The sequence below is a fragment of the Salvelinus fontinalis genome, chromosome 3 (genome assembly GCF_029448725.1).
Source record: "Salvelinus fontinalis isolate EN_2023a chromosome 3, ASM2944872v1, whole genome shotgun sequence".
Classification (NCBI taxonomy): domain Eukaryota; kingdom Metazoa; phylum Chordata; class Actinopteri; order Salmoniformes; family Salmonidae; genus Salvelinus; species Salvelinus fontinalis.
Window position 1 is genome coordinate 78,191,330 of NC_074667.1, and position 13,897 is coordinate 78,205,226.

At 46.4% G+C, this 13,897-nt stretch overlaps 1 protein-coding gene across 1 annotated transcript in view; it reads left to right on the plus strand.

Moving 5' to 3' along the window:
- The first annotated feature begins 1,899 nt into the window (after positions 1–1,899).
- The window catches only part of myg1 (myg1 exonuclease), a 29,772-nt gene continuing 17,774 nt past the window's right edge, over positions 1,900–13,897 (plus strand). Inside the window, exons 1-2 of the mRNA XM_055918128.1 lie at positions 1,900–2,302; positions 2,745–2,857. Of these exons, the coding sequence (XP_055774103.1) occupies positions 1,997–2,302; positions 2,745–2,857 (419 nt within the window). The 5' untranslated portion in view covers positions 1,900–1,996. The remainder of the gene's footprint in view (positions 2,303–2,744; positions 2,858–13,897) is intronic.

Below are 13,897 nucleotides of genomic sequence, written 5' to 3' on the forward strand. Positions count from 1 at the left end.
ACTAGTTTACATACCTGTCAAACGATGACAAGAACATGCCAAATCATTGTTCATGATGAATTACCTTCTCATTACAAACGTTCACAAATTCAGCCTCTATAGCCCGAAACAACGGATGCTCATACGTTTTTCTTTCTCCTTCTATCTTTCTCAAACAGTCCCAATGCTTTTATTTCCATAACTTCAATGACTCAGAGGGAATGAACCACCAATATCAGATTTAATATTGCATCTCAGCTTGGGACTGCTCGTCCACTAGATAGTAGCATAATACTGAGGCTGGCACAGTGGCTGTGTCTGACCTGGTACCCTATTACCTAGATAGTGTACCACCTTTGACCTTTGACCAGGGCAGTGGTGCATGGACACTGTTCTACCCTACGCTGTATCTTAGTCTCTGCATCCACAGCAACATGTTAACATACAACTCATATAGGCTAATGATGGTTCTAAACATGTTAACATACAACTCATATCGGCTAATGATTGTTCTAAACATGTTAACATACAACTCATATCGGCTAATGATGGTTCTAAACATGTTAACATACAACTCATATAGGCTAATGATGGTTCTAAACATGTTAACATACAACTCATATAGGCTAATGATAGTTCTAAACATGTTAACATACAACTCATATAGGCTAATGATGGTTCTAAACATGTTAACATACAACTCATATAGGCTAATGATAGTTCTAAACATGTTAACATACAACTCATATAGGCTAATGATGGTTCTAAACATGTTAACATACAACTCATACAGGCTAATGATAGTTCTAAACATGTTAACATACAACTCATATCGGCTGATGGTTATTATCTGGACCAAAGGGAACGCATCAGTCTGAAACAGCTCTGTCATAACTGAACGACTACAGTTGGCTGAATAAAGTCCACAATAGACAACATAAGAATTTCAGTGAATTTAGTGGAACTTAAAAAATATAGATATATAATGTCAACATACTGTATGTATAAACCGTGACGTATGGCAGAAACAGGACAACATCAACACTGGATGCTTAGATATCCTATATGAAAGGAATGGGGGTAGCGTTAAGTGTGGAGGTGGAGCGATTGAAGGTGAATATTCCTGGTGTTTGTGATGCCCACCGTTCAGACACCGTGGTGAGCGTGGTGAAACAGAGGAGTCACTGTCAGTCCTTTTGAATTTTGAGTCAGATTCTCTACCAGACAAAGTCATGTTAGGATGTGAGTTATCCTGTTAAAGCTTTTGTGCAGAATCAACTGCGCTGTTTCAGGTGCAACGTTGATCGTTGTGTTGCAGTAGTGTGTAAGAGGGAGATTCCAAGATGTGGGGAGTGTGCAGGAGGGCATGGGATAGAGGATTGTGTAGTTTCGGTGGATAAAGTTGTGTGTGTGTCAAATGTAGGGGTGTCCATGTTGCTGGGGATCAGAAGTGTCTGTTGCGAGAGAGGTGGGTTGAGGTAGTCAGAGTAGTGCAGAGGGTGTCGTATGCTGAGGCAGTGAAGAAAGTGGAGGAGGATGGTTCAAGGATCCTGAGAGGATCGCAGTGAGCAGTACATCTGTGCCAGCACAGAGGGATAGGCCAATGATTGATATATGCTTCAGTAAGGTTGGCTTCTTGGCATTCATAGCAATGGTTATCAACTGTACCACAGAAATGGAATGTAAATCACAGCAAATAGATGTTGTGGTGGCAGCTGCAGAGAATTATTTGGGTATACGATATTTGACTTCAGAAGAGTAACAGGGTGTGTTGAGTGGCGGTGTCACGCCCTCCCAGGCAGTTGGCATGGTGCAAGAGCAGATAGGGTCAAATTAGAGGAATTGTAGGGTTAGTTGTAAGGGTGTTATTTTTTGTTTTGTTCGTTTTGTTTTCCCCTTTTGCATCGCAAAGCACAACGGATTTATATTATAGTCCAGTTGGGGGCAGTAATGCAACATATTGGATGCCAACCGCCGTTAAACTCCAAAGAAGAAGAAGCTATACGCCATATCCGGCATGTCGCCAGTCCGTCTGAAATTACAGTCCGCCTCATTAGCAGCAGCAGCGTGTGTAGCAGCTAACTTCATGTTAGCACCGAACCTGTTGAAATTCACTTTCCGAACTTCAGTGTTTACTAGTGTTTATAGAAATATACCAGTTAGGGACAGTATACCAGTTGCAGAAAGAAGATACATGTCACATCAACCCAAGCGACTCTGCACAGAAAACATGTCTGGTAAAAGAATCGGCACCCATAACGGGACATTTCATTGTGATGAAGTGCTAGCCTGTTTCTTCCTTCACCAGCTCCCGGAGTACAAGGTGCATAACATTTATTTGTTCCTATTTTGCAGGAAACTATATGGTTAATATTAATGTATGATTAATGTTTCTTCCATCCCGGCAAAGACAAGAGTTCGCTAACTAACGTTAGTATATTCTAATGCCAGCTAGCTACTGTACTTATGGCATAAGCTCAGCCAGGTCAACATTGCATAACGCCCAAAATGCATAACGTTCAAACAGATTGAATTTCATGAAACTACATGGTCCTCTCTCGCCACGATAAGTGTCTGAATATTCGTGGGTGCATTCCTTTTAGCTCGCCTAGTGCACCTGGTCGGCGGGAAATTATTTTTCAACTCAACCCAGCCGGTGCACCGGGCAAGCTCAACTAGAACGATTGCACAGCACCTAATATATTGGACATTGGTCTTGATATTGATATTTTAGACATTTCTGCTAAATTTCATATTTTTTTCAGGATGCTGAGATCGTCAGAACTCGGGACCCAGCCGAGCTCGCCAAGTGTGACATCGTGGTGGATGTGGGAGGAGAGTTTGACCCCAAGAAGCATCTCTATGACCATCATCAGAGGTACAGTCAAAGATTTGGGTATATACTGGTACAGTGGAACTAGCTCTTGGTCATTACTCTCAGTTCCATTGCGTTAAACATAAATCATTGGACGAAGGCGTCTTCTTTACGGGGGAGTTTATTTAATTTAATATTTTATTTCACTAGGTAAGTCAGTTAAGAACAAATTCTTATTTACATAATTTTATTTTTTATTTCACCTTTATTTAACCAAGTAGGTAAGTTGAGAACAAGTTCTCATTTACAATTGCGACCTGGTCAAGATAAAGCAAAGCAGTTTGACACATACAACAACACAGAGTTACACATGGAATAAAACAAACATACAGTCAATAATACAGTAGAAAAATAAATCTATATACATTGTGAGCAAATGAGGTGAGATAAGGAGGTAAAGGCAAAAAAGGCCATGGTGGCGAAGTAAATACAATCTAGCAAGTAAAACACTGGAATGGTTGATTTGCAGTGGAAGAATGTGCAAAGTAGAGATAGAAATAATGGGGTGCAAAGGAGCAAAATAAATAAATATAGTAGGGAAGAGGTAGTTGTTTGGGCTAAATTATAGATGGGCTATGTACAGGTGCAGTAATCTGTGAGCTGATCTGACAGCTGGTGCTTAAAGCTAGTGAGGGAGATAAGTGTTTCCAGCTTCAGAGATTTATGTAGTTCGTTCCAGTCATTGGCAGCAGAGAACTGGAAGGAGAGGCGGCCAAAGGAGGAATTGGTTTTGGGGGTGACCAGAGAGATATACCTGCTGGAGCGCGTGCTACAGGTGGGTGCTGCTATGGTGACCAGCAAGCTAAGATAAGGGGGAACTTTACCTAGCAGGGTCTTGTAGATGACCTGGAGCCAGTGGGTTTGGTGACGAGTATGAAGCGAGGGCCAGGCAACGGGAGGGTACAGGTCGCAGTGGTGGGTAGTATATGGGGCTTTGGTGACAAAACGGATGGCACTGTGATAGACTGCATCCAATTTATTGAGTAGGGTATTGGAGGCTATTTTGTAAATGCCATCGCCGAAGTCGAGGATCGGTAGGATGGTCAGTTTTACGAGGGTATGTTTGGCAGCATTTGTGAAGGATGCTTTGTTTGCGAAATAGGAAGCCAATTCTAGATTTAACTTTGGATTGGAGATGTTTGATGTGAGTCTGGAAGGAGAATGTACAGTCTAACCAGACACCTAGAATATGTGGACAACTACAAATACCTAAGTCAGAACCGTCCAGAGCAGTGATGCTGGACGGGCGGGCAGGTGCAGGTAGCGATCGGTTGAAGAGCATGCATTTAGTTTTACTTGTATTTAAGAGCAGTTGGAGGCCACGGAAGGAGAGTTGTATGGCATTGAAGCTCGTCTGGAGGTTTGTTAACACAGTGTCCAACGAAGGGCCAGAAGTATACAGAATGGTGTCATCTGCGTAGAGGTAGATCAGAGACTCATTAGCAGCAAGAGCGACATCATTGATGTATACAGAGAAGAGAGTCTGCCCAATAATTGAACCCTGTGGCACCCCCATAGACTGCCAGAGGCCCGGACAACAGGCCCTCTGATTTGACACACTGAACTCTATCAGAGAAGTAGTTGGTGAACCAGGTGAGGCAATCATTTGAGAAACCAAGGCTATCGAGTCTGCCGATGAGGATGTGGTGATTGACAGAGTTGAAAGCCTTGGCCAGGTCAATGAATACGGCTGCACAGTATTGTTTCTTATCGATGGCGGTTAAGATATCGTTTAGGACCTTGAGTGTGCTTGAGGCGTCACTGCAGACCCGGGTTTGATCCTGGCTGTGTCGCAGCCAGCTTGCGACCAGGAGACCCATTAAGCGGCGCACAATTGGCCCAGTGTCGTCCGGGTTAGGGGAGGATTTGGCCGGCCTGGATGTCCTTGTCCCATCGCACTCTAGCGACTCCTGTGGCGGGCCGGGTGCATGCACGCTGACACGGTCGCCAGGTGTACAGTGTTTCCTTCGCCTCATTGGTGCAGTTGGCTTCTGGGTTAAGTGAGCAGTGTGTCAAGACGCAGTGCTGCTTGGTTGGGTCATGTTTCGGAGGACGCACGGCTCTCGACCTTTGCCTCTCCCGAGTCCGTACGGGAGTTGCAGCGATGAGACAAGACTGTAACTACCAATTGGATATCACGAAGTTGGGGAGAAAAAGAGGGTAAAAGTAAATTAAATTAATACACACATTTATGGGGTTAGTGTTCCCAAACAGCGCGTGTTTATGTAAGAAGAAGACCACACCCGTGTGTAACGGAAAAAGGCCGTCAGAAAAGTGTTGTCAGTGAAAAATACTGTCGGATAAAGCCGGTAAAAACTGTAAGTTTGTATTTTGCGTTTGAAATTATTTTGATATGATATGAAAGTAAAGAGCTTTTTGTTTCTAGAACCGTATCGCAATTTGACAATCGATTCACGTATAGATGGAGTATTTGGACGTTTTGTCTGCCATTCTACCTCTGAAAAGCACATCATGTCCTTGGCCCTTGAGGGGTAACGGTAGGCTCCAGTATAACATACTGATACCAACCACAAGCTGTAGTCTTAGAGCCCGTGATTGCAGAGATGTGAATTTATAGAAGGCACACTGACATAGCATACAAGAGAGAAATCATGTATTTTTTATGTGGCTAAATCTTGTCATCACATTAATGATTTATCAGTCAATTACCTGTCTGTCTAATGATTTGTATGGAAATGCCAGAGGTTTCCCCCCCAGCAGGTAGGAGAGAGAACTAAGCTTCTCCATCATTCTCCTCTCCTCTCCCCCTCCCTCCCTCTCTTCCCTCCTTCCTCCCCTTCCCTTCTCCCCCTCCCTTCCCTCCTCTTTCCCCTCCCTCCTCTTCCCTCCCTCCTGGTATTATCTCTTGTTGCTATCTCAGGTGGCGCTAGCTAATGTTGACTACCTAGCAAAAAAACGAGCTTTTTAAAATAATAATTGATACATGGAGTCAATAAACCGATACATGCAGTCATATAATCAATATAATATTGTCAATAATATTGCGATACTCTACTGTATCGATTCTGCCCCATCCCTATCCCGCATAGCAACACCCAGGCCCTCTGGCACCAAACAAATCAAAGTGAGCCTGTTTTAGGCAGAGGGCATAAGGAAAAGGGGTGGGGATAGGGAAGGGTTTATGGAAACAACCTGGCAACAGCATGGCAACCGGTAACAACCTGGCAACAGCATGGCAACCGGTAACAACCTGGCAACAGCATGGCAACCGGTAACAACCTGGCAACAGCATGGCAACCGGTAACAACCTGGCAACAGCATGGCAACCGGTAACAACATGGCAACAGCATGGCAACCGGTAACAACATGGCAACAGCATGGCAACCGGTAACAGCATGGCAACAGCAGGGCAACCGGTAACAGCATGGCAACAGCATGGCAACCGGTAACAGCATGGCAACAGCATGGCAACCGGTAACAGCATGGCAACAGCAGGGCAACCGGTAACAGCATGGTAATAGCATGGCAGCAGCATGGCAACCGTATGGCAGCCGCATGGCAACAGGTAACAGCATGGTAATAGCATGGCAGCAGCATGGCAACCGCATGTCAACAGCATGGCAACAGGTAACAGCATGGTAATAGCATGACAACAGGTAGCAGCATGGTAATAGCATGGCAACAGGTAGCAGCATGGTAATAGCATGACAACAGGTAACAGCATGGTAAGAGCATGGCAACAGGTAACAGCATGGTAATAGCAGTGCAACAGGTAACAGCATGGTAATAGCATGGCAACAGGTAACAGCATGGTAATAGCATGGCAACAGGTAACAGCATGGTAATAGCATGGCAACAGCATGGCAACAGGTAACAGCATGGTAATAGCATGGCAGCAGCATGGCAACCGCATGTCAACAGCATGGCAACAGGTAACAGCATGGCGACAGCATGGTAATAGCATGGTAACAGCATGGTAATAGCATGGCAACAGCATGGCAGCAACATGGCAACGGGTAACAACATGGCAACAGCATGGCAGCACCATGGCAACAGGTAAAAACATGGCAACAACATGGCAACAGGTAGCAACATGGCAACAACATGGCAACAGGTAGCAACATGGCAACAGGTAAAAACATGGCAAACACAGAACACCAAGCTTCATACAACTCTGTTACGTTCAGTAGGTCACATGATTATGGAACATTCGGATAGAAATACATTTGTGTCAGACCGACAGACTGACAGACAGGCAGGTGATTGATTCATTTTGTCCATATTTAACTGCCATCTCTGTATAATTGATGCAGGGATTCCGTTGCTAGTTATCGACCGTGTGCCACACAGCATGCCACTCGCGTATCTGACGTTTGGCGCTCAGCAGGCAGCGGGGCTAGAAGTGGCAAGCGTCCCTAATGGCACCCTATTCCTTATATAGTACACTACTTTAGACCAGAGCCCTATTCCCTATATAGTGCACTACTTTAGACCAGGGCCCTATTCCCTATATAGTGCACTACTTTAGACCAGGGCCCTATTCCCTATATAGTGCTCTACTTTAGACCAGGGCCCTATTCCCTATATAGTGCACTACTTTAGACCAGGGCCCTATTCCCTAAATAGTGCTCTACTTTAGACCAGGGCCCTATTCCTTATATAGTACACTACTTTAGACCAGAGCCCTATTCCCTATATAGTGCACTACTTTAGACCAGGGCCCTATTCCCTATATAGTGCACTACTTTAGACCAGGGCCCTATTCCCTATATAGTGCTCTACTTTAGACCAGGGCCCTATTCCCTATATAGTGCACTACTTTAGACCAGGGCCCTATTCCCTAAATAGTGCTCTACTTTAGACCAGGGCCCTATTCCCTATATAGTGCTCTACTTTAGACCAGGGCCCTATTCCCTATATAGTGCACTACTTTAGACCAGAGCCCTATTCCCTATATAGTACACTACTTTAGACCAGGGCCCTATTCCCTATATAGTGCACTACTTTGGGCCAGAGCCCATAGTGCTAAGGCCCCATAGTGCACTGTAGGGAATAGGGTACCATTTGTCACGTAACCGTTGTCTCAATTAAGCCAGAATGAAATGACCACTGCAGGCTCCCCTGCTTTAAGGCACTCATCTCCTCACGTTCTCAGTAGACCCCTCCCTGGATAGAGCTGACATGATCAACTGATTGATTGACATGATCAACATGATCAATTGCTTGACATGATCAACATGATCAACTGATTGATTAACATGATCAGCTGATTGGTTGCCATGATCAACTGATTGGTTGCCATGATCAACTGATTGGTTGCCATGATCAACTGATTGGTTGCCATGATCAGCTGATTGGTTGCCATGATCAGCTGATTGGTTGCCATGATCAGCTGATTGGTTGCCATGATCAGCTGATTGGTTGCCATGATCAGCTGATTGGTTGCCATGATCAGCTGATTGGTTGCCATGATCAGCTGATTGGTTGCCATGATCAGCTGATTGGTTGCCATGATCAGCTGATTGGTTGCCATGATCAGCTGATTGGTTGCCATGATCAGCTGATTGGTTGCCATGATCAGCTGATTGGTTGCCATGATCAGCTGATTGGTTGCCATGATCAACTGATTGGTTGCCATGATCAACTGATTGGTTGCCATGATCAACTGATTGGTTGCCATGATCAACTGGTCTACTAAAAATGGAAGGCAACACTTGTGTAGAGACATATCACTGAAAGCCAAGGAGGGGTGTCGCGGTAGGGGATTTTGAGTAGATCTTACCGGGTCCCCCGTCAAGAGTGACTCAAGTCGTATCACTCAAGTTCTTATATCATCCGGGAAAACAGATGCTTCACAGGTCCGCCGGACTGACCTGGTTTGTTTATTCCTGCCCTTCGTTCGGAGAGATGTCTTTTAGTTTTTTATTGTTTCGGGATCTTAGATCATATCAATCAGACTTAGAGAACCTCTTCCTTGTGGTACCTTTACCAGGCATCTTTGGTTCCCAAACAGTAGGCTCTCAACTCACCCTTGCTCTCTAGGGTTCCCAAACAGTAGACTCTTTCACTCGCCCTTGCTCTCTAGGGTTCCCAAACAGTAGACTCTTTCACTCGCCCTTGCTCTCTAGGGTTCCCAAACAGTAAGCTCTCAACTCACCCTTGCTCTCTAGGGTTCCCAAACAGTAGACTCTTTCACTCGCCCTTGCTCTCTAGGGTTCCCAAACAGTAGACTCTTTCACTCGCCCTTGCTCTCTAGGGTTCCCAAACAGTAGGCTCTCAACTCGCCCTTGCTCTCTAGGGTTCCCAAACAGTAAGCTCTCAACTCGCCCTTGCTCTCTAGGGTTCCCAAACAGTAGGCTCTCAACTCGCCCTTGCTCTCTAGGGTTCCCAAACAGTAGGCTCTCAACTCGCCCTTGCTCTCTAGGGTTCCCAAAAAATTAGACTCTTCCACTCGCCAATGCTTTATAGGGTTCCCAATTACTCTTGTATCTAGACACACGATTTACGATTTAATGCCTATACCCGTCGGTTAATACTGCTTGAATATTAATACAGAGTAACTTGACTTTTTACAATATAGATGAGTTGGCTGTCCAATCCTTTAAATTGTCTTTAGTGTAGAAACTAGACTTGTTCCCCCAGATCTTGGAGTGTCAGAGATGTTTTCTCCACTAGGGCTTTGGGTCTAGTTTCTACTTTTTATTCAATGTTTGCAAAGCACACTATTTTACACATCATTACAGTTTCTTTACGTCCTTACAATAAAACATCAATAATCATCAATACACCTCTGAACTCTTAATACCTTATCTATGTATTACAACAAGCGGTTAATTACCGTGGCGTACGTTGCCCTGGTTGGTTCCCGAACAGAGTATGTTCTTCAACTCACATTTTCTCCATAAGTTTATCCAATCACTCCGTATCTGTTTCTTCTGCTAGAAGTTGTACTTTGACTTGTTATTTTTTATATATTTTTAAAATAAATAACTGATTAGTAGCGAGACTGCTTTCGTAGCTCAAGACCCTTTGTAACATCACTGATGCTTTTCATCGACTCCGGTTAGGGGGTGGATGTATTAAGCACCGGGAGTGTATAGGGTATCTGTCTCAGTAGGTCTCGCCCAAAAATCAGCAGTCAAAAGATACATATCTGACTTTCATACTCTAGAACAATTGTATCTGTTTCTCTTACTAGAAGTTGCACTATGATTTACTAAGTAGTGAGGAGACGGTTCGAGAAAAAGACCCGTTACCACTGACGCTTTTCATCCAATCCTATTAGGCGGATATATTCAGCGTGAGGAGTGTACAGGGTAGTCGACTCCGTATGTCTCATTCAGAAATTAGAAGTCAAAAGATACAATTGTTCTAGAGTACGAAAGTCAGATATGACCTTTTAGGTTGATGGTAGTTTGAAGTATCACGAGTTCAGTGATAAGTCAAGTCGCACTACCAGGCCTTCTCTTGGAAAGGCATGCTTATTATATACTCTCTTCGGGACCCAACTCAACCCTCGCTGCTATCTGCACACATTTACATTTATTCAACGCACATTTCACCGCTTCCTTCCAGTTTCAGTTGTTTCAGGAGCTGCAGCCACTCTGCGTCTCGAGGATCTGGTGTTGTACTTCCATCTCCTTGTTTTGGGCACAATGTCCGTTAGTTCCTCATACCATGGCCTTACTGCCCGTGGGGGGGGGGTGTAGATTGAGACTCTGGGGGAGAATCTTCCATCAGGTCCTTTTTTAGTGCTTCCGTCACAGGTTCATTTAATTTGCTGTTTTGAATTTTGACTGAAATACTTTTTTTCATTTACACTTAGCCTTTGCTGAAAACACTGTCTCGCTCTAGATAGCCAGCCGCGGGCGTCCATAGTCCCTGGCGCTGCCGCGGGCGTCCATAGTCCCTGGCGCTGCCGCGGGCGTCCAGAGTCCCTGGCGCTGCCGCGGGCGTCCAGAGTCCCTGGCGCTGCCGCGGGCGTCCAGAGTCCCTGGCGCTGCCGCGGGCGTCCAGAGTCCCTGGCGCTGCCGCGGGCGTCCAGAGTCCCTGGCGTCCAGAGTCCCTGGCGTCCAGAGTCCCTGGCGTCCAGAGTCCCTGGCGCTGCCGCGGGCGTCCAGAGTCCCTGGCGCTGCCGCGGGCGTCCAGAGTCCCTGGCGCTGCCGCGGGCGTCCAGAGTCCCTGGCGCTGCCGCGGGCGTCCAGAGTCCCTGGCGCTGCCGCGGGCGTCCAGAGTCCCTGGCGCTGCCGCGGGCGTCCAGAGTCCCTGGCGCTGCCGCGGGCGTCCAGAGTCCCTGGCGCTGCCGCGGGCGTCCAGAGTCCCTGGCGCTGCCGCGGGCGTCCAGAGTCCCTGGCGCTGCCGCGGGCGTCCAGAGTCCCTGGCGCTGCCGCGGGCGTCCATAGTCCCTGGCGCTGCCGCGGGCGTCCAGAGTCCCTGGCGCTGCCGCGGGCGTCCATAGTCCCTGGCGCTGCCGCGGGCGTCCATAGTCCCTGGCGCTGCCGCGGGCGTCCAGAGTCCCTGGCGCTGCCGCGGGCGTCCAGAGTCCCTGGCGCTGCCGCGGGCGTCCAGAGTCCCTGGCGCTGCCGCGGGCGTCCAGAGTCCCTGGCGGGGATTGTTCTGGTCTGTCTGTATTGACAAGGCTCTAGAGTCATATTATCAATCTAATCTGTTGATCTCATTTTTATGTCCCTTTTTTAAATGAACCACATTGATTTAAATTTGATTTTAAATAGTCTATTAACCTATTTTTGGGAGAACCAGAAGGATGCTTCCTCGGTTGATAACACATCTAGGCTACCTCTAGTTCATGTTACGTGAACATAAACTCTGATATGATCAGTTCAATCACCAACAGCAAAACTATTTGACAAGTAGGCTACTGCTTACGTTTTAAATGACAATAATTCATTTGTCAAGGATGGAACAGATAGTATCAAAATAACTTTTTCCTGCCGTTCACCACCTAGAAGACAGACGTCACACCCTGCTGTTATCCTCCAGCTAGTCTTTAAAGACAGACGTCACACCCTGCTGTTATCCTCCAGCTAGTCTTTAAAGACAGACATCACACCCTGCTGTTATCCTCCAGCTAGTCTTTACAGACAGACATCACACCCTGCTGTTATCCTCCAGCTAGTCTTTAAAGACAGACGTCACACCCTGCTGTTATCCTCCAGCTAGTCTTTAAAGACGGACGTCACACCCTGCTGTTATCCTCCAGCTAGTCTTTAAAGACAGACGTCACACCCTGCTGTTATCCTCCAGCTAGTCTTTAAAGACGGACGTCACACCCTGCTGTTATCCTCCAGCTAGTCTTTAAAGACAGACGTCACACCCTGCTGTTATCCTCCAGCTAGTCTTTAAAGACGGACGTCACACCCTGCTGTTATCCTCCAGCTAGTCTTTACAGACAGACGTCACACCCTGCTGTTATCCTCCAGCTAGTCTTTACAGACAGACATCACACCCTGCTGTAATCCTCCAGCTAGTCTTTACAGACAGACGTCACACCCTGCTGTTATCCTCCAGCTAGTCTTTACAGACAGACGTCACACCCTGCTGTTATCCTCCAGCTAGTCTTTACAGACAGACGTCACACCCTGCTGTTATCCTCCAGCTAGTCTTTACAGACAGACGTCACACCCTGCTGTTATCCTCCAGCTAGTCTTTAAAGACAGACGTCACACCCTGCTGTTATCCTCCAGCTAGTCTTTAAAGACAGACATCACACCCTGCTGTTATCCTCCAGCTAGTCTTTACAGACGGACGTCACACCCTGCTGTTATCCTCCAGCTAGTCTTTACAGACGGACGTCACACCCTGCTGTTATCCTCCAGCTAGTCTTTACATACGGACGTCACACCCTGCTGTTATCCTCCAGCTAGTCTTTAAAGACAGACATCACACACTGCTGTTATCCTCCAGCTAGTCTTTACAGACAGACGTCACACCCTGCTGTTATCCTCCAGCTAGTCTTTAAAGACAGACATCACACCCTGCTGTTATCCTCCAGCTAGTCTTTAAAGACAGACGTCACACCCTGCTGTTATCCTCCAGCTAGTCTTTACAGACAGACGTCACACCCTGCTGTTATCCTCCAGCTAGTCTTTACAGACAGACGTCACACCCTGCTGTTATCCTCCAGCTAGTCTTTAAAGACAGACATCACACCCTGCTGTTATCCTCCAGCTAGTCTTTACAGACAGACATCACACCCTGCTGTTATCCTCCAGCTAGTCTTTAAAGACAGACGTCACACCCTGCTGTTATCCTCCAGCTAGTCTTTAAAGACAGACGTCACACCCTGCTGTTATCCTCCAGCTAGTCTTTACAGACAGACGTCACACCCTGCTGTTATCCTCCAGCTAGTCTTTAAAGACAGACGTCACACCCTGCTGTTATCCTCCAGCTAGTCTTTACAGACAGACGTCACACCCTGCTGTTATCCTCCAGCTAGTCTTTAAAGACAGACGTCACACCCTGCTGTTATCCTCCAGCTAGTCTTTACAGACAGACGTCACACCCTGCTGTTATCCTCCAGCTAGTCTTTACAGACAGACATCACACCCTGCTGTTATCCTCCAGCTAGTCTTTACAGACAGACATCACACCCTGCTGTTATCCTCCAGCTAGTCTTTAAAGACAGACGTCACACCCTGCTGTTATCCTCCAGCTAGTCTTTACAGACAGACGTCACACCCTGCTGTTATCCTCCAGCCAGTCTTTAAAGACAGACATCACACCCTGCTGTTATCCTCCAGCTAGTCTTTACAGACAGACGTCACACCCTGCTGTTATCCTCCAGCTAGTCTTTAAAGACAGACGTCACACCCTGCTGTTATCCTCCAGCTAGTCTTTACAGACAGACATCACACCCTGCTGTTATCCTCCAGCTAGTCTTTAAAGACAGACGTCACACCCTGCTGTTATCCTGCTGAAACCAAGAATGGTTAGGGTAGAGGAGACTCGCCTCAAGCCAAATAAACACTTGTCTTTCTTATATAAAGTTGATGGATAATAAAGCTTTAGAGTTTAGATAAGCCTTTGTAAGTGAATGGGTGATCTGCTCTCTCTCTCAGAACC